At 42.6% G+C, this 21,668-nt stretch overlaps 2 protein-coding genes and 1 long non-coding RNA gene across 4 annotated transcripts; all 3 read left to right on the top strand.

The window, feature by feature from the left end:
* The first annotated feature begins 138 nt into the window (after positions 1 to 138).
* On the top strand, positions 139 to 1,134 carry LOC117633260. Its single transcript, XM_034366983.1, has one exon. The coding sequence runs from the start codon at positions 139 to 141 to the stop codon at positions 1,132 to 1,134; it is 996 nt and encodes a 331-aa protein (XP_034222874.1).
* A 2,893-nt stretch (positions 1,135 to 4,027) lies between these two features.
* Positions 4,028 to 6,789, top strand: LOC117633248. The gene is made up of 2 exons (XM_034366966.1): positions 4,028 to 6,346; positions 6,475 to 6,789. The coding sequence occupies exons 1-2, from the start codon at positions 4,028 to 4,030 to the stop codon at positions 6,787 to 6,789; spliced, it is 2,634 nt and encodes an 877-aa protein (XP_034222857.1).
* A 7,792-nt stretch (positions 6,790 to 14,581) lies between these two features.
* LOC117632020 lies at positions 14,582 to 21,371 on the top strand. Of its 2 annotated transcripts, XR_004586418.1 has the most exons (6): positions 14,582 to 14,615; positions 19,377 to 19,502; positions 19,737 to 19,902; positions 20,553 to 20,595; positions 20,906 to 21,007; positions 21,116 to 21,371. It is a non-coding gene; the product is annotated as an uncharacterized LOC117632020 (long non-coding RNA). The 2 variants fall into 2 exon arrangements; XR_004586417.1 differs by lacking the exons at positions 20,553 to 20,595; positions 20,906 to 21,007; positions 21,116 to 21,371 and having other exon boundaries at positions 19,737 to 20,097.
* The last annotated feature ends 297 nt before the right edge of the window (positions 21,372 to 21,668 follow it).

The raw sequence follows: 21,668 nt of genomic DNA, 5'->3' as shown, positions 1-21,668 counted from the left end.
AGCGATGCTAGACAATCAGCTCGCGGCAGCACAGGAAGTAGACGTTCTGGAACTAACTCCAGAAGGATGAATCAAATACATGAGTCAATACTCCGACAAGAAGTCACGGTCCAAAGGAACCAAGACACTCTCAATAATATGACAGCAATGATGCAGTGGCAGGTTAACAGGCAGTTCCGGAAGGACCGAGAAATCGCCATGGCCAGAATCCCAAACCCTGATGCGGTAGTCCAGCAGTTAGATCTCCCTTACGGCCCTCCGCCAGGACTAGCATGGCCATACCAGGAAAATCCCTTAGTTGCACAGGTTGCTGGATTGCCAGATCACAGGGAAATCCAGGCTGGTCCAAGGGAAGGAGTCCTTCCTAATCAAGAACACGAAGCCCCAGCCCGACCAGATGACCTTGCACTAGTTCAGCAGAACCAGCCAGAACCTCAGCCCATTCCACCCTTGGTGGCCCAGCATGATCAACCTTTGGCATTTCAGCCAGAACCACCAGCTGTATTGCCATATAGACCCAGAAGGATGGACCCTAATCCATTCCCTCCACCCGCAAGAGGGAGAAGAGGCAGAGGGGGAAATAACCTTTTTGCTAATCATGACAGGAATAGGCTGGGGGCAAACTGGAGAAATCACCTAGACATCGAAGAGCAGGAAGGGCACAGAGAGGAACCTCCACCCAGACCATACAGAGCGGAGCCCAGGATCGATTACATCCAGCCAGAACAGGGACAAAATCTTCCCCCCGTCAATGCTTTGAATGACATAGGGGCATTGCAAAGAATGATCAGGGAAATCATGGAACCCGAGGCTAGAAGAGGAGAAAGGCCTACTTACAGAAAACCATATCCAGCCTACATCGATCAAATACCATTGCCTCCAGGTTTCAAAGTACCAAACTTCACCTTGTTCAACGGGGAGGATCCTCATGCTTCCTCAGTTGAACATATAGGCAGGTTCTCCGTCCAATGCATAGCTATTGAGAACAACCCTCTGTTGAAATTAAGACTTTTCGGCAATTCTCTCTCTGGACAAGCTTTCACCTGGTATACCAGCCTACCAGCCAATTCTGTGCAAACTTGGGAACAGATGGAAAATGTCTTCCATGACTATTATTACAGGATCCAGCCATAAGTCACCATCAGTGACCTAGCTGCCCTCAAACAAAGCGACGATGAACCGGCCCAAGACTTCATAACCAGGTTCAGAAAGCTCAAAATGAAGTGCCGAATCCCCATGGAAGAAAGACATTTCATCCAGATGGCCCAAGCTGCCCTTAAAATCTCTCTCAGGAAGAGGTTCGACGGAATATTGTTCGGGGACCTGGCAGAACTGGCTGATAAGGCATCCAAATATGAGGAGCTACTCAGGGAAGAACAGCAGAGAAGGAACTCCTCTAAAGGTACTTATTACAAAACCCCTTCTTCTTTAGTCCACCTGATTGGGGTGGAATCACAGGAAGATACAGAAGAGTCAGAAGAGAAAGAGGTTTCAGTGGCAGAAATGGCAAAACTAAAACATCCCATTAGTTGCAAAGCCCTTACAAAGCCACCTAAAGACCAAAAGCCCCCACCATTCACGGGAGGATTCGTTCCCAACAAGCCAATGCAAAACAAGGTTTACTCTTTTGATTTGACCAAGGTTGATGCTTTGTTCGATGAAATGCTGCTACAGAAGGCAATAGAAACGCCCCACAGAATGCCCAAGCCGGAAGAACTCAAGGGCAGACAGTACTGCAGGTGGCACAACTCTTGGAACCATTCTACCAATAGTTGTGTTGTTTTCAAGGACGTAATACAAGAAGGGATAACGGCAGGAAGGTTGAAACTGGCAGAAAAACCTCCATCGGTCACGACAGATCCTTTCCCTCAACCACAAGTCAATATGGTCAACTTGAATTGGCCAGAACAGAGGGAAACTCAGCCAATGACAGATGCTAGTTGCAGCAGAAGCAGAAGAATCATAAGGGAAACCAGTCAGAGACCAAGAGCCACCATATCGGCTGGGGTAGTGCTCTGCAGCAGGTGCAAATGTGAAACGGAGCTAGAAGTGGTTCTAGACAGGCAAAATCAGCCCACACCTAGTGTCTTCGATAGGATTGGAACCTCATCCCGAGACAAAACAAGACAGAAGAACTGTTTTAGGCCTACACAAACCAGCGAAAGGAGAACGGAGCAGCCCAGGAAGGAAATATCAATCAAGACACCCGAAAACGAAAAGCCCTTGGCAACGATCATAGAGGGCAGATGGTACTCCGTAGGAAAAAGCGGTAGACCAACTCTGGAGTTAACCAGAACTTAGAGAAGAAGAATCCAGAGGCAATACTGCACATATCTTAAGAGCCAGAATAATAGGCAGGTACATCCAGAGACCAGTTCTGCCAGGAAAGGAAAGAATCCCGAAGCACTCCCCCAGACAGAGCAGAAAGCTTGTCACTCAAGAAAATTACTGGAAACAGAGCCTCCAGCCAGATCTCCTATCCATTCAGCCTCGTCATCCGACAGTCATCCCAACATCATACAGGCACTAGAGAAATCCGAGTCTACCCCGCAACAAGGGGGAGACGAGTACACGGAGGAATATGAAGAGGAACAATTGGACTACGGAACATTTGCGGAAGATCAGAATGAACCCCTCGAAACTGAAGAACAAGATGACTGGACGGAAGAATACGGGGAAGAACTGATGGAATTTGAGGAAGAGTTGGATGCAGAAACAGAAGCTTTTGGCGCAGAGTTAGAGGACCTACTACAGAGTGACTTGGGAATTAACATGGTATTGATCCTACCAGAGAAATTCAGGGCCGCCGAGGGACAAGAAAGCACTTTGGAAGGAGATGTTTTCTCTCAGGAAAGCTTTGAATGCAGGCTGGCAGAAACAAAGGAGACACCAGAACAACAGGCAGACAACCCCAGAACAGGCGGAACTGCCAATAACCCAGCTGCAGAGCAGTTTTGTTTCTCCAAACCAACCAGAGAAATGGCAAATCACCTCAGACCTTTGTTTATAACGGCAAACCTCGGAGGTATTCCTATTTCCAAGATCATGATAGATGGAGGTGCGGCCATTAATCTATTGCCCCACAGAATGCTGAGCAAGATGGGCAGAACAGAGAAGGATTTGATTCCAACACGTTTGACCGTCACCAACTTCGCTGGGGGCATCACAAAAATTCATGGCATCTTAGACGGAGATGTCATAGTCGGAAGCAAAGAATTGAAAATAGCATTCTTTGTGATAGACACCACTTCCACCACTTACAATGCACTACTTGGCAGGGATTGGATTCACCAGAGCCTTTGTGTTCCTTCCACCCTCCACCAGCAGTTAGCACTATGGAATGAAGAAGGCCACATGGAGATTGTAGAGGCCGATCCACGGCCATTCCTTCCCCCTGCCATGTGTCTTGAAGCGAGGTATTATCATGACGACCTCGGTCCTTTCACTTTCTTTGGAGTCAACCAGAAAGGCCGCCCCCATGGTGTCACGGCCCAAAGGCTCATTGAAGAAGGTCTAGCCAATTCTCTGGAGGACTGGATTAGACCTTTTTATGCTAGGAACTCTGATGATTAGTCCCAATCAACTGGACAAGGATCGAGCTGCAACAATCCGATCCATCACAAAAAGATTGTTGATATACTGGGAAGAAAGGAAGTTTTTCATACAGAATCCAGCCACCAATATGGCAGAATTCACCCACGAAAGTACAAAGGAACAAGAAGAGGAAGTTTTACAGGAGGAAGTATTAGATTTTGCACCAGCAGCATTGGATGACTCCCTGCCAGAAGTGGAGGATCCTCTACAAGAAATAAACTTAGGGACAGAAGAAGATCCAAGGCCTACTTTCATCAGCACACTTTTAAAAGAACCACTCAAGTCTGAACTCATGGCACTTTTACAGGAGTTCAGAGATTGTTTTGCCTGGCATTATCACGAGATGCCAGGACTAGACAGGCAGTTAGTAAAGCACAAATTGCCAATCAAAGATGGCTACCTTCCAGTTAAATAGGCCAGAAGAAGAATGTCTATGGACACAGAACTAAAGGTCAAAGAAGAGATAGAAAGGCTTCTCAAGGCAGGATTCATCAGGCCAGCCATCTATGCCGATTGGTTAGCAAATATTGTACCTGTTCTCAAAAGAAAAACAGGGGCAGTTAGAATCTGTGTGGATTACAGAAATCTGAATGAAGCATCTCCCAAAGACGAATATCCTATGCCAATGGCAGACATGCTAATAGACGGAGCTGCTCATAACCAGATGCTATCTTTCATGGATGGCAATGCAGGTTATAACCAGATCATGATGGCAGAACAAGACATCCACAAGACAGCCTTCATGTGCCCAGGGCATATAGGTGCTTTCGAATATACTGTAATGCCTTTCGGATTAAGGAATGCGGGTGCTACCTATCAAAGGGCAATGAATTCCATTTTTCATGATATGATAGGACATTCTTTAGAAGTGTACATAGATGATGTGGTGATTAAATCCCCCGAGGAAGGAAACCACATATCAAGTCTAAGAAAAGCATTCCTAAGAATGAGGCAGCACAAATTAAAAATGAACCCCAAAAAATGTGTTTTTGGAGTCCAGGCAGGAAATTTCTTAGGATTCTTGGTTCACCAGAGAGGCATAGAGGTTGACAAGAATAAAGCAAAGTCCATCATGGAAGCCCTACCACCTCGGAACAAAAAGGAACTTCAGAGTCTCCTAGGAAAAATCAATTTTCTAAGGAGATTCATATCTAATTCTGCAGGAAAAATTCAACCTTTTTCTTCCCTGTTAAGGCTGAAGCAAGAACAAACATTCAAGTGGGAAGAACAGCACCAACAGGCTTTCCAGGAAATAAAACATTACCTCTCAAATCCACCAGTTCTGCCCCCACCAAAAAGAGGCAGACCACTCAAGCTCTATGTATCTGCATCAGAAGTATCCATTGGAAGTCTGCTAGTTCAAGATAACAAAGAAGGAAAGGAGCAAGCAGTCTACTATCTAAGCAGAACATTAACAGAAGTGGAAAGAAGGTATTCCGCGATAGAAAGGCTTTGTCTGGCCTTGTATTTTACTGCTGTAAAACTCAGACACTATATGCTGCCACACACTATCTACATCATCGCCAAGACAGACTTAATCAAATATATGTTGACAAGACCAATGCTGAGGGGCAGAATTGGGAAATGGACTTTGGCTTTGACAGAATTCACCCTCAGGTATGTCCCCCAGAAAGCTGTCAAAGGGCAAGCTGTGGCAGACTTCTTAGCAGATCACCCAGGAGAGGAAATTGAAAACATGGACTCTTTGGACATAGCAAATGCAAATCTACTAACTAGGGCTCATGTTTGCCTTAACAATCCAATCTATTCGATTCATCTTACACCTTGGAAACTATATTTTGATGGATCAAAGACAGATAAGGCTTCAGGAGCCGGGGTTGTTCTGGAGGAACCATTGGGGGTCAGACATTGCTATTCCTTCCAATTAGATTTCCAGTGCACCAACAACAGGGCCGAGTATGAAGCTTTGATTATAGGGCTTGAGATGTTGGTAGAATTAGGAGTCCAATCCGTGGAGATCTTGGGAGATTCAATGCTTGTCCTAAAACAGATTGCTGGAGAATACAAGTGTCTAAATCCTTCCCTGGCTGTATATCTAGTAGCAGCTAGAAATCTGTTGACAGAATTTAGAGAAGCTACTTGGGAACACATCCCAAGGGAAGAGAACTTTGCAGCCAATGAACTGGCTCAGGTAGCATCAGGCATACAAATGCCCGAAGACTGCGTCCAAAGGATCATCAAGATAGGAAGGAAAAGTCTACCATCTGTTCTGACTAGAGGAATGGAGATAGAAGTCAATTCTGCCTTAATCACTAAAGACGATTGGAGGGAGCCTATCATGACTTACTTGCAATATCCCACTCTGCCCTCTGAGAAAAGAGTCAGAATCATGGCTACAAACTACCTCATGTGGAATGAAGATTTGGTCCGAAAAAGTAAGGATGAGGTGCTATTAAGGTGCCTCGGAAAGACAGAATATATGAAAGTCATGGGAGAAACCCATGAAGGGATCTGTGGGGCTCACCAAGGAGGAAGAAAGATGTGCTGGTTAATTAGAAGGTATGGCTACTTCTGGCCAACCATGTTGAAGGATTGCATCAACTATTCCAAGGGATGTGAAGCTTGTCAAAGACACGGCCCAATCCAGCAGGCTCCTTCAGTTCCCATGAATCCAGTGGTAAAACCATGGCCTTTTAGGGGATGGGCAATGGATCTCATTGGCAAAATCTATCCAGCCAGCAGCCAGCAGCATTGTTTTATTATTGTTGCCACAGACTATTTCACCAAATGGGTAGAGGCCAAGCCAATCAAAACCACAACTTCCCAAGAGATCATCACCTTTATAGAAGAACAGATCATACAAAGGTTCGGCATTCCAGAATCAATCACAACTGATAGGGGTTCTTCTTTCATATCTAGGGATATGCTAGATATGGCAGAAGCATTCAAGTTCAAACTGCTTCAATCTACCCCTATTATGCTCAAGCTAATGGACAGGCAGAATCAAGTAACAAGGTGATTATCAATATCATCAGGAAGATGCTGGAGAAGAATCCAAAGCAGTGGCATGAAAAGTTATCAGAGACTTTGTGGGCATACAGAACTTCAAAAAGAGAAGCGACTGGCATGACCCCCTATGCTCTGACCTACGGCCATGATGCAATTCTTCCCATGGAGATAGCAGTCCAGTCTCTTAGAATTGCTCACCAGCACAGTCTCACAGGAGAAGATTAATCTCAAGCCATGTTACTTGAATTAGAAGAATTGGATGCAAGTAGGATTGACACCCTCAACAAACTCTTAGCAGGAAAACAGGCTGTGTCAAGGGCATACAACAAAAGAGTCAGAGACAAGAGTTTTGAAGAGGGAGAAATAGTCTGGAAGGCAATTCTGCCCCTTGGAGCACACATAGCTGGATATGGGAAATGGTCACCTACGTGGGAAGGCCTTTTGTAATTAACCAGATCCTCGGAATGGGGGCATACAGGTTGCAGGACAGAGATGGAGTTATTCACACTGCCCCAATCAATGGCAAATGGTTAAAGAAATTCTACCCAACCATGTGGGATTCACAGGCTGTACAGACAGACCCCGGGATAGAAAAAGAACAAGGCTGACCTTTTCTGTTTATATGAATCCATTTTTGCTTTAAAGTTGTTTTGTTTTTACTTTCAATATTATGTTTTGTTTATTGCATCAAGGGTAAATAAAAGTAGTAAGATGTTGTTTAAAAGGCAAATAGAATAAAGTTTATTTAAATAGCCACCCTAGCGGCAAAGTCTTTCAAGCAAACAAAGAAACAAAATTTGAAAAGACTAAAACCCTAATTTCCTGAGGGTTTCCTGCAGGTTCGCCTTCTTGACAGAAAGTTCTTTCTGGAGCAGCACCCCTTGGTGAATCGAGGCTTCTGCAATTTCCAGAGCTGGCCTGGAAGCTGCAACCATGCTCTGCACAAGGAAGGTGGCCTTGGTCTTAGAACTCAGTCCAGCCCCAAGCCTGTTCTGCACCTCCCTACACTCTGCCAGTTGTTTTTGGAGCTCTTCAATTTGCTTCTCCAACTTGTCCGCAGTAGCCCTGGCTTCCTTGTATCCAGCCACCATCTGGTCCAGTTCTGCTTTCTGCCTAGCAAAATCAGCCAGATTGGCTTCATGTGTGGCCTTGCAGAACTCAGAGGTCTTGAAGGTGGGCCTAAGATCCTCATAACGATCATGCAAATTAAGCACATCTCTGGCCAAGCTTAGGCCCATCTCAAGAATAGGCTTCGGAGCCATGTTCTGTCTGTGTAGCAGGTCCAAGTCCTTCATCAGCTGATCCAGAGCTCCCTTATCTTGATCAAACTCCAGCTCAATGGACTGCCAGATTTTCAACCTCTCCATGGCCTCCTCCACTACTCTAGATTTTGCCCTGCTTGGAGGAGAGCTGAGTTTCTCCAGCCTATCCAATTGAGCATCCAGATCCATGGCTTCAAACTCTTCCAGTTCTGGATCAGCAAAAGAAGCCGTGGCAGATGATCCTGGAAAGGAATGAATAGGCATCTGCAGAAGAGAGCATAAGTTAAGACCAGGCAGAAAGTGGAAAATAAGGGGCCTAAAAGTTGTGAAAACTTACAGCAACAATGGGAGGCTTCAGGGGGCTGGATACCGCGGCCAGGACGCCAACAGCTTTAGGCACTTCTACCTGGAAAGGCTACAATAGTTAAAAATAAAGAACAAACAGAATTGCAGGAAAACATGGACAGTTAAGGAGGAAAATTACCACAACCACAGGAGCGGCGGCAGTTGTTCCCACCTCAGCCTCCGGAACCACAACGGATAATTCTGCCTGATCCACAGGGTCTGATGCAGACCGCTCCACCTGATCCTCAGCCTCTGGGGCGGCAGTAGAGTGCTCTGCCTCAGCATCCTCAAAAAGAGCCTGTTCTGAGCTAGTCAGCTCAGCACTCGGACCCTTCTGTTGCTTCTGCGCCAAGGCAATACTCTCTGCGATCACCTCAGCAGGGATTTCATCCTACAAAACGAGGGTCAGAACAGAAGGAATGAAGCAAAAAGGGAAACTGATACGAGTCACAAAATAAAACTCACCTCTCCTTCCGCCATTCCTATTTTTTCTTGAGGCATTTCCTCCAGCTCTTGCAGTTCTTTTTCCTGCTCCACCTCCTCAAAAGCTTCTCACAACTCTTCATCCGTCCCAGAAGTGGTGGCCGGGACTGCTGCGGTTTCTTCTACGGCAACATATTCCACTTCACCCCTCTTTTTAAGTTTTTTCAACTTAGTAGGAGGAGGGGAAGGGCTCCCAGCTGGACAGAACAAAAGGAAAAGATTAGAAAAAAGGACAAGACAGAATAAATCTGAAAAGAACAGTTGGAACATTCCAAATTTACCTGGAATACCAGGCCGCGTGGTGTTATCCAGAGAGGGAGCAGGCCCTTTTCTTTTTCTTCTGCCAGATAGAACAGCCTCGGCAGGGGTTTGCTCTGGCTGGACCTCATCTTCTTCATCAGCAGAAGGAAGCTCCAAGTCCCCGGCCTCAATAACAGAGGAGACTGCACCAACAAGTTAGAGGTTCAAAACAAAGCCAGCAGAGAAAGACAAAAAAAACGAACTAGAAGGAAACCTACCAATCACTTTTCCAACCTGAACAGACTGTCCACCCACATTGGTTGTCAGAGAAGGATCTAATACAGGCAGAACATACGTTAGAAATCAATCATCAAGACAGAACAAATCCCAGACAGAATCAGATATCTACCTTCTATGATTTGTGCATTGATATCCTTGATGGTTTGGATCATGTGGGCTTTAGCGTCCCCATCTGCAAAAATGTGCCAATTCTCCCAACCGTCAAAAAGCACCTTGAGGGCAGTGACAGAAGCTGGAAGACTTTGGAATCTGGTTTGCCACTAGGCGTCAAAATCGGCGGAACTGCAGGAATTTGGTTCCCGCGAGGGATAGAGGGCATCCGTGCTATTGTTTATCTTATTCACTGCACACCGGGCATCCTTGTGCACCTCCCGATCATCTGCATCCCTCCAAGAAGAGGCCCGGTTACAACTCCGATATGATTTCAGCGGAATAAGCTGAGGACAGCCAAGCTGCCTTGCACAGAAGTTGGGATGGTAGACTTCAGCCCCCAGATGATAGTTTGGAGGTTTGCCCCCACCATGGGGCAGATCTCTGGGCAGAGTAATGCTCAGAAATTTCTTCCTAAAGTCTGTTCTGGCAGCCTCGTCTTCTGGCTCCTTCTCGAACAACCGAAATCCGGTCTGGAACCAAGGATAGGTCCTCCTGATCACCACTTGCCACTGAGCAGCTGACCTTTTTGTACAATGCCTGAAGAGCATCAAGTACTCCTCAAGAGAGCGCTTAGGCACTTCTGCCGATATCAGAGGAAGGGCCAGAACTTGGTCTTCAGGCAGAACTATGTCTGGAAACCTTAGCTCTGGGAAATAGACCTGCAGCCAGATCTGGATCATCCAGAATGCGCCAGGGGCCGACAGATTCAAAGGATTCTCCAGGGTGGCAGTATGCAGGTTCTTGAAAAGATGAGCCAGAACTGTTGGCCCAAGCCCCACATCAGTGTGATTATGAAGCGCTTCTGCCAGATGTCTGTACTCAAGCAGAACTGCCGAAGACCGATTGGGGAAGACGAATCGATTTAGCCAATACAAAAGGAACAACATGTGTTGCTATCCTTATCCTTCTCAGCGCTAAATCTCTTCAGATAGTTGGAGAAAGAGCAGTTCTGGTTGATCGTAGCTGGAGAGATAGTGAAGGGAGTGACCACTTTCTCTTGATTTTTTCGCCTGTGGTAATCTCCAACAGCATCAACAGGCCTGCCATGGGGCCTGAATCCAAAAATCTGAGCCATATCCAGCAGGGTTGGCACCATGGGGCCCACACGGAAGTCAAATGTATTGCTGGCAGAATTCCAGAAGCACAAAGCAGCGGCAAGCAGGTTTTCATCTCTGTTAATCGACTGCTTGGACAGAAGAATGGCATCATAAATCCCGGCTCTCCTCCAGTGACCCCCATATCTCGGGAGAAGCCTATCAATCCAGTCTGCCCATTTGACTGGACTGTTCCTCACCTCGCTGGACGGAAAAGACCGGCTCAAATTCTTGCTAACCCAAGAATAAGAAGCCAGGGCAGAAGTACTCTCAAAACACAAAGGAGCCTCAGCATCCTTTTTTAGCAATTCCGCCACCTCAGCCGGAACAGGGCCAAACCAGTGAGGCCCTAGCACCAGGGTATTCTCGAACAAATGAAGAACGTTCTCGTCCAGATTCTTTTGGGCGAAAGGATGAAGCTTGCTCCTGACTTCTATCGCATGAGCATCAATCCCGCTCCCAGTAATATAATAGGGAGGAATTGAAGCTGAAGAAGACTGAGCACGGGACCTTGGGGAAGACATTTCTGATTCAAGGAAAGAAGCAGAGAGAGGATGAAAGAAAAAGAGGGTTCGAAGGAAACGATGGAAATCCCGAAGAAGAGCTCGGAAGAACAAAGTTAGAAGGGCCAGGTTTTTCAGAAGCGGTGGATTTGAACTTCGTTTTAAAGAAAAGCTCGAAAACGTGGGAAGAGGAAGATGGGACGGCACCTGATGATTATTAGCTAGTAACTAGCTAATAACTAGCCGTTTTTCCCACGAACTCTAGTTCGTGATAGGCGGACGTGGCAGACGACTGGCGCGCAAATTAATGGCAAAAGCATTAAGTCTGAAACCGTCTCAGTTCCAGAAACGATTCAGACTTAGGGGGCATTGTTTGGGCCTAAATTTGGCGCGCCAAAAATCAAAAGACAGACCCATGATGAAATTATCTGCTCAGCCCAAAAGCTTGAGGATAACAAAATTAGGATCCAGACAGGTTGGGCTTTACGCCAGGATGTCGAAAACAAAACCTCCAGCCCAAGAAAGACCAAACATGGAAATTGTCATTTGGGCTCAGCCCATAAATTTCTGTTGGATTCAAACCCAAGGGATTAAAAACACATCCACCTCAGCTTTGAAAAGTCAGCATTTTCAACTAAAGTTTTTATATGGGAAGAGACGTCTCTGAAACACTCCCAACACAAGATCAAAACCCCGTCTATATTCAAAGATTTTGCTCCAAAGCAATACACCATTTTCTAAGGAATTCACGGGTCACACTTTCTCAGTTAGAACGGGAAACAGGGAATTGTTCAGGAAATACAGAAGAAAACCAAACCGCCATAAAAAGCCCACACAGACGGTGGCGTTGGTTGAAACAAAAAAAGCTGCCGCCCAGGAAACCAGGGAAAGGACTGCTTTAGGAGGTGACTGCTGTGAGCCTATCTGCCATTGATTGATAAAATCTTTTCTAATTTACGTTTTAGGAGATCTTTTTGCCGCCCATTATTAAAATTAAAAACACCTCCAGGAAGGTCTCTTATAAAAACAAGAGTAGGCAAGAAAGAAAAGGACACTCAATTCATCAATCAATCAAAAAAAAAAACAACAACAAGAAAACAACCAAAAGCTCACTTGGATTCCAAGAGAAACCAGCTTTAGATCAGAATTCCAAAGTTCAGACTTAGAAAATAAGTCTTCTAAAACGAGATCCCTCGTTACAAATTTGGTTCAGCAAAAGCCAAGACAAGCAGAGTTTGAGTTTTCACAGACGTGGAGACCTCAGCAAACTCATGAAGAGTCCTGCTCAGGCAGAACAACGCTTGTAGTGCAATCCCTAATTCATCAAGCCCTCGAGAACAGCCACTTCTGCCCCTTCAAACTGAAGGAACTGCAGTTCTGCCCACTCAATGGCCTCACGAAGCTTGAAGTAAACATAAAGCTCTGCCAAAATCGAACTTTGGTATCGATTCACAGGTCAGCCTAGCATCTGAAGTCACGAAGTAGTACGGACCGACCCAAGCGCGTCCAGTCCAGCCCAAACTGGAACCTCCCATCCAAGCAGAAACGGAGTTCCAGCCATCTTTTAACCTTCCTAGAGTCGATATGTATATTTATGGCTTTGTAGAAGGCAGTTTTGCATGAAATAGTCCAACTTCTATCAAATATTTCTGGCCAGAACAGCCATTTGATACTGAGATAAATTGTGAAAGTCCTTACCAGTCTAAGGCAAGAAAAGAACTTACTTGGGAGATATTCCTCACCCAAATTCACAATCGTTTTGTTTTAGAAGTCAGTAACTTGGGGCGCAAGTTATCTATTCTAAAAGAAGTCTGCTAGGATTTACATTGCTAGCAGTGGCACGCTCGCACACCAAAGAAAGCTGACTTGTTGACCAACACATGGTCTCCAAGTAGTGGGGAACTTCGCCCTTCCATCACATGAGTAAACGCGAAAACGGGTGAACAACTACAAAAAAAAAAGGGTCATTACCGACCAACCTTTTTTCCGACCAAAAAATGGTGTCCGTTGGAAATATGTCATGGGGCTGAAATTTGTTTCCAACCAAAAAAATACCTTCGGAAAAAGTCTCTATGGTCGTCGGAAATGTAATTTATTTGGCTGGAAGACTTAGCGCCAACTTTATTAACGACAAAAAGTATGTTTGTCGGAAATATGATGATTATTTCCAAGGGGTTTCTCATTATGTCGGAATTGTTTGACTATTGCCGAGGAGAAATATGTCCTCTCGGAAATGCCGTTATATTTACAACCAAATTCATACTTGATGGTAATAGTTGTGCTTTTTTCCGAGGGCATATTCACTTTTGTCGGAAATCACAACCTATTTCCTAGGGCAACATATGGTCGTCGGTAATAAATTTTCTATGAGAAGAATTAGGGACCGTTGGAAATGATTATCTTAAAAAATTCATAATAAATTAAATAAAAATAAGAAAATACACCGAAAAAAGCTATGCACTCATGACAATAAATCCTTCAATTTTAGAGGCTAAAATCATGATTCCACATAATTGAGTTCATGGTAATTATTGGATCAAAGAAGCAAGAGTGTTAGGTTATCAAACATTAACTAGTGTTTGGTTTGTTTACACAAACTAATTTGAGTTTTTGTTGTCACTCTAAATTTTTATAAGTAAAAAAAAAATAAAAATTTGAAGCTTTGGGACGAAAAGAATGTCACTAGGACTTCGTAGGAGTTAAATCATATAATGTATTCATTATGATTTTTAGGAGTTAAATCATATAAAATTTATATTAAATTGAATTGATGGACAAGTGGCAGCTTCTTACATGCGGCACCTGTCCTTTTACTTATTTTCCCTAATTTTTTTTTGCCAATTTCTGCCCAAGTTTGTTTTTTCTATGCACTTTTTTTCACAAAAACTTACTTGGAGAAGGTAAGAGTAGGTTTTGGACTAAAAACGCATAAGATGAAGAATTTTTTTTAAAATAATTTTGGAGCTTTAAATAGAAGAGAATATCACAAGGAGTTACTATGAATTTTCAGTATATTTGTCTGATTTTTAATTAATTTATTATATATATATTTTTGGATATTTGACTTAAACTCTTTTTTATTTATTTGGAAATTGGTGTGGGGAAGAGCTCTTTCATTTTTCATTGACCGCCAAATAACTCTAGCCAAAACTCAAATTTCCCCCTTCTTCACCAGCAAAAGTGAAAAATGGGCAATTTCAGAAACCTAGCAGCCGCCTCCAACACTCACTCTCCCTATGCGTCTCTCTCTCATCCCCCTCTCTCACTAAGTCATTGTCTCTCCCTCTGCGTCTCTCTCTCATCTCATCGATCTTCGTTTGCCTCTGACCGTCTCTGTCTCTCTCTCACGATCTCTCCCTCTCCGTCTCTCTCACGATCTCACCCTCTCCGTCTCTCTCACGATCTCACCCGCTCTGTCTCTCCGTCCTCTGTCTCAATTAGTTAGATTTCAGTTCTCTTTTTCATTCTCTGTTTTTTTATCATATGGGTTTTTGGTATTTCGTAAATATCATTCAATTTTCAAGGCATGTGGTCTTTCCTATTGTTAATTTGTCATTTTTTGTTTCAGATTTCATTTGGGTAGCAGAGAAAATGCATATTTGTCAATTGTGCATTTTACTTGCGGCGATTTGGTTGCGCAGGTTCTGTCATGAAGCATCAACTATGATGAGGTATACTTTGTTGGCGTGACTTGTGGATATTGACTTACTTTCCTTACACACCAAGAATTCCTATTATAATTGTAATTGATTTACTTTAATTCCTGATTTCCTACTGCAAATAGATTTAGAAATTTATTATTTACTTGCTCATTCAGGTTTCGTTGTATTATAAATATGACCTCCTACAAGGAGAAGAATACACATAAAATTCCCACAAACAAATATTCTCTCATAGTTTTCATATTTTAGCATGGTATCAGAGCGGCGATCTTGGAATTGCTGACTCTAGTTTCAAACCCCGCTGCTGCTATGGGCGTTGATGATTTTTTCAACCCTCATGGAGGTAGCACCACCGACTCTTTCTCTCATTCTCCACCAACCATCATTGAGTTGAGTGCCCAGATGGCTCCGCTCCTACAGATACAGACTTTGACCCCGAACCCGATCCAGAATCAGGATCCTCTTTTGACGACCCCGACCTCGACTATGACGACGACGACCCTGACCCCGACTCCGACGACGACCCCGACCCCTACTCCGATGATGACCCCGAGCCCGAATTTGTCTCTGATTCCGACCCTAATCCCGATTTCGACTCCTACTTCAGCCCCGACTCAGGCCCAGATTCTGATCCCAATTCCTACTCAAGCTGTATCCTATGCATCTTCCGCTGCACAGATTATGACTTCTAGACTACCAACCCCGACACATGGACCAGATTACGCATATTGTGGTGATCCGAGACACACTTGTGAGACTTGTTTTAAATCGCATGGCTACCCCAATTGGTGGGCTACTCTTATAGATCGCGGACAATGCAATATGACCAGTAATGGTACTGGTTATGGATTCCATACTTCCGATAAGATTGATTCCAAGAGCTGGATAATTGATTCCGGTGCAACTGATCATATGACGTTTGATCCTGATGATTTTCTGAATACTACACAACCTCGACGAACCTGTATTGCAAATGCCAATGGTGTTACTTATCCTGTTACAGGGGCTGGCACTGTTGCACTCTCATCCTCTCTCACACCGTCTAATACTTTACTTGTTCCATCTTTATCCACTAAATTGTTGTCAGTTAGTCAGCTTACTGAACAATTGAATTGTTGTGTACTTATTTACCCGAGTTTTTTGTTTGCTTCAGGATATTCACACTAAGGAGATTCTTGGTCGTGGTACTAAGAGAGGGGGGCTATATTATGTCGATGACTTCAGTCCCGGCATGGCTAACAGTGTGACACATCCCTTTGATAGCAAACAAAAGCAAATTTGGTTGTGGCACCGTCGATTGGGACATCCGTCTTTTAGTTATATGAAGCATCTTATACCAGATTTATTCTCAGTTTTCAAGGACTCTGACTTCACATGTGATACTTGTATTTTGGCCAAGAGTCACCGTGTGCCCTACCCGTTGAGTACGAACAAGTGTACTACTCCATTTACGTTAATTCTCTCTGATGCCTGGGGACCTTCTCCTATCACTGCTCCTTCTGGTGTTCGATGGTTTGTCACATTCATCGATGATTGTACACGGATGACATGGCTTTATTTGTTGAAGAATAAAAACGAAGTGTTTTCCCATTTTCAGTCCTTCCACAAACAGATGAAAACTCAGTTTAATGCTCAAATCCAGATTCTTCGCTCAGATAATGGTGGAGAATTTGTCAATCATGACTTTCAGACTTACTTCCAACAACATGGAATTATCCATGAGACGACTTGTCCTCAAACACCACAACAAAATGGTGTTGCTGAACGAAAGAATCGACATCTTCTTGAAACCGCCCGAGCACTTCTGATTGGCGCTCATGTTCCTCGCCATCACTGGGATGATGCTATTGTCACCGCAGTTCATCTGATCAACCGCATGCCTTCTGGTGTACTGACCTTTAAAACTCCCTTACAAGTGCTTGCACAACACAGACCTCTGCCTTCTGTTTTGGTACTCACACCCCAAATCTTTGGATGTGTGGCTTTCGTTCATCTCCACAAAAATCAACGTAGCAAACTTGATCCATGTGCGCTTCGTTGTGTTTTTTTGGGTTATGCCACTCATCAGAAAGGCTACCGCTGTTATCACCCTCCTACCCAACGAACCTATGTCACTTTGGATGTGACCTTTCTGGAATCTGAGCTGTTCTTCCATGACCCATCATCCAATTCTCCACTTCAGGGGGAGATACGAAGTGAAGAGCAGAATTGGAGCAACTTGGAAAATAAAGAAATTCTCCTTTGTACAGAAATGATTGATCATTCCGAGTCTGGAGCACAAGATTACTCTCTGTCGAAAAGCGACCAATCGCCCATTCATAGCGATCAATTGCCTGACCCACCTGATCCATGCAAAGATATTTCTGATCCGAGTCTCACACCTACAGACAATACAGAACAACAAGATGAAGACCCCCCCTCTAACTCAACAGTACCAACAGACCAATCTCCTGCGAATATCCTTGAGGTAACTACTCCTACTAGACTTGTGCATTTAGATGATAAAACTATTGGATATCAATTACCTTTCAGGCAAAATCGTGGGAAACCACCAAACCGTTATTCACCTGATATTGGCAAGACATCCAAGTATCCAATTGCAAATCATGTATCCACTAAGAAGCTGTCTGAACCACTCAAGGCTTTTGTGCATCAGTTGTCTGCTATCCATATTCCAACCAAGGTCTCTGAAGCATTGAAAGATCCTAAGTGGGTCCAAGCTATAAAAGAGGAGATGAAAGCCCTTGAGAAAAATCAGACTTGGACATTGGAGACTATACCCCGAGGAAAAAAGACTATCGGATGTAGATGGGTGTTTACTATAAAAAACAATGCAGATGGATCTATCGAGCGATACAAGGCAAGACTTGTGGCAAAAGGGTACACACAGACCTATGGTATAGACTATGAAGAAACCTTTGCTCCAGTTGCAAAGTTAAACACCGTCAGAGTCTTATTGTCCCTTGCAGCTAATTTGGATTGGCCACTACACCAGTTTGATGTAAAGAATGCTTTTTTACATGGCGAACTCACGGAGGAGGTGTACATGGACATTCCTCCTGGATATAATACTACTCAGACTGGAACAGTTTGCAGGTTACGAAAAGCATTGTATGGATTGAAACAATCACCACGCGCATGGTTTGGACGGTTCACCATGGCAATGAAGAACAATGGTTTCAAACAGTGCAACTCAGATCATACTCTGTTCTTGAAACATCGAAAAGGGAAGGTAACAACATTAATAATCTATGTTGATGATATGATTATTACTGGGAATGATAAACAGGAAATATCACAGCTACAAGACTATCTCGCTACGGAGTTTGAGATGAAGGATCTAGGTGGACTCAAGTATTTCTTGGGAATTGAGGTGGCTCGATCGCAGCAAGGCATATTTCTCTCTCAAAGGAAATATGTCTTAGACTTGTTGACAGACACATGAATGCTAGATTGTAAACCTGCGGACACTCCTATTGTTCAGAATCATCATCTTGGAGAATATCCGGATCAAGTTCTAACTAACAAAGAAAGATACCAAAGGTTAGTGGGAAGATTGATCTATTTGTCACATACTTGACCAGACATTGCTTATGCGGTGAGCGTTGTCAATCAATTTATGCACTCTCCAAGTGAAGACCATATGAATGCAGTTCTTCGGATACTTAGATATTTGAAGTCTGCACCTGGAAAAGGACTTATGTTCTCAAAGCATGGTCATCTAAATATTGATGGTTATTCAGATGCAGATTGGGCAGGTAATGTAACAGATAGAAAATCCACATCGGGTTACTTCACATTCGTGGGAGGTAATTTGGTGACATGGAGAAGCAAGAAACAGAATGTAGTAGCTTTATCCAATGCAGAAGCCGAGTTCAGAGGCATGACTAAAGGGATTTGTGAACTTCTTTGGTTAAGAAAGTTGCTTATTGAACTTGGGTATAAACCTACATCCACAATGAATCTCTTTTGTGACAACAAGGCTGCTATAGCCATTGCACAGAATCCGGTTCAACATGATCGTACTAAACATGTTGAGGTGGATCGACACTTCATCAAACAAAAGCTTGAAGCTAAAGTGTTTCAGTTTCCTTTTGTGAAATCCAAGGATCAATTGGCGGATATTTTGACAAAGGCGATTTCCAGTAAAGCATTCCACAATTCACTAGATCAGTTGGGCATTGGCGACATCTATGCACCAACGTGAGGGGGAGTGTTGGCGTGACTTGTGGATATTGACTTACTTTCCTTACACACCAAGAATTCCTATTATAATTGTAATTGATTTACTTTAATTCCTGATTTCCTACTGCAAATAGATTTAGGAATTTATTATTTACTTGCCCATTCAGGTTTCGTTGTATTATAAATATGACCTCCTACAAGGAGAAGAATACACAGAAAATTCCCACAAACAAATATTCTCTCATAGTTTTCATATTTTAGCATACTTCACTGAGCCTTTCTGGTATTCCAGATTTATTAAGATCTTTGCCTTGATTTAGGAAAATTGTAACCCATCCCACAAGATGCTGTCATGAGTCATGATCTGACGTCTAGTTTTTAGGTCTCCTTTTCATGGACCATCCTTGTCAAGTAGGATTCAATTTGATGTTAATATATCTTTTGAATGCCTGCTCCAGTGTGTTTTTCTTTAACAGTCTTCCCACTGTTCAAAAAATCATTCTTAATGAGTTAAAGTTTGTCTCCAGATGAAGCTTTTCTGGTTTTTTTATCAGAAGTTTGACTAAGGGTGATTTTATCCTACAGATGAAGGGTGAGATGGAACTTATCGAGAAAATATTAGAGACTGAAATAAATATATTCAGTTCAATTAGAGATGGGACTGCACTTATGCAGCACATGGAAGATTTTTACTACATCACATTGCTAGAGGTACATTCATGGGTCGAACTTATAGATGTTATTTGTTAATTTGTCATATTTTGGTGGTTCAATTTGGTATTTGAGGGAAGTAGGGGCTATTTTAATTCCCTTTACATTATCTCCATGAGTTGTAATGTCTCCTCATCTCATTGTAAGTTGTTAATTCCTCTAGTTGTAAGTTACTATTTGTTGTAATATCTCCTTATCTCATTGTAATTTGTTAACCTGTTTTCTTTTTTCCAGAATGTGAGATCGAATTACCAAGTTGCAGCAGCAAGGGCAGTGTCAGATGAACAAAAAAACATAAAAATTAGCTGAGGATGGCATCCAACAGGACTTAAACATGCCTTTGAACATTCGTAATTGCCAATGCTTCTAGGCATTGTGCCTGCAACATACCTCCAGTCAGGTGCCATATATTTCTCCAAATTGTACATTGTATACAGGATTTTTATGAAATGGAACAACATCAGCAGCCATTTGTAACTCAAAGTTTGTATAGTTTTCTACAAATATCATAAGTCTATTCCCACAAACAATTTTCATAACCATGGTCTACATTAGATTTCTTTAAACTTTTTTATGTTGCCTATGTCACTCTCAATTTCTCTGTCTTTGTCTCATCTCTCTCGAAACAAAGCTCATACCCTTTTATGTGCACACACCACCTTTCTTGGTTTGACACTGCAATACTAAGCTTAGTTTTCGAATGGATGTACGTGCATGCGAGCATGTGTGAAGAAGGGGCATTTATTCTATGCATACTTGGATTGATTGTTAATGGTCTTGGTTCTTTATTTCATGTTTTATTTTCTGTTGCTCTGCTTTAATGGCTAAAATATTTGGGTTTGTAATGTACTCTCGAAAGAGCAATACCTAAAATAGGGCTTCAAAGTAAGTACTTCAGAAAATTTCTTATAGTATGTATTTCTGTTGTATTAGGTACTGATATAATGTGGGTTTGATGTTCCTCTACAAATTCTTGAACTATTTCCTTATGGTATCCTAACCATATATTTTCTCAAACTTATTACTTGGAATGCGGGTTTTGAAATGCAGGGACATACCAAGCCTATCCTTTCTGTGTGCTGGGATCCATCTGGTGAGTTCTTGCATTAGTCAAATTATACATGGTCATCCTATAAGGTAACAATAGGATACAGTAAATTCTTCTGATTTGTTCTTTTTCATTACTGTGTGTTTGATTAGGCATAATGACTTATCATGAGTTTAGACTGTTGTATGTGGTCTATTTATGTCAATTGCCTGTGGGTCAATCCATGTTCCCATGTTACCTCTTTAGTTTCATGGATATCTTGTATTTGCCCTGAGTTTTTTTTTCCTTAAAATAGCTTTTACTGGTGGTTGACTTGATTTCCACGGTTAGATGATCACCTTTGTTTTTTACACAGGTTAGAGCATACTTACAGCATCAATGGAAGCAGATTCTATCTGGAAGGGTGTCTCTTCAGGATTTTGTATCTGCAAAGGAGGTTCGCCTAGGCACCTACCGTGTGTGTATCTATTTTTATGTTCTTATTTCATTACTGTCTGTCATGTATTGTCTTCTTACTTGATATATTTGATTTTACACATGGACTAAAACTTTGTTTTGGAAACAGAACTAGCTCTGTTCTTGTTTTGGCAGGATAAACAAACAATGTTATTGTTAATGGGAAATAGCAGCAGCCCATCATTAGCGAAGATTCAAAGGAAGCTATGAAGCATGCATTCGAACTCTTTAATGTTCGATTGGAAGTAGACTTTGGGACTAGTGATATAGGACATAGCTTAGGATTGTAATGAATATTTGTAATTTATTACATTTGTCTTTTGTTAATGATGATATATACTATTCTTCGAACAACAATTTTTCAATTGAAATATTATTTAGATTTTTTGACAAAATATTTGTACGTTTAATGCTTATAAATGTAGTTGGAAAAACATTTTTTCAACAAACTTCCATGTCGAAAAAGCACAATTCCAACAAATTATATTTATCACAAATAGTAATCTAGGGTCGGAAATACTTTTTTCGACAAATAGTCATTGGTCGAAAAAATAGTATGGCAAGAACAAAAGATCTTGATAAAAAATTATTTCCAACAGGTGCGCAAATATTTGCGACCACATTTATTGTTGGAAATGAATTTGTATGGTTGTTTTGAAAAT

This window comes from Prunus dulcis, chromosome 6, assembly GCF_902201215.1.
Source record: "Prunus dulcis chromosome 6, ALMONDv2, whole genome shotgun sequence".
Lineage (NCBI taxonomy): Eukaryota > Viridiplantae > Streptophyta > Magnoliopsida > Rosales > Rosaceae > Prunus > Prunus dulcis.
The sequence above is the reverse complement of the archived record's forward strand: the minus strand, read 5'-3'. Positions and strand labels throughout refer to the sequence as shown.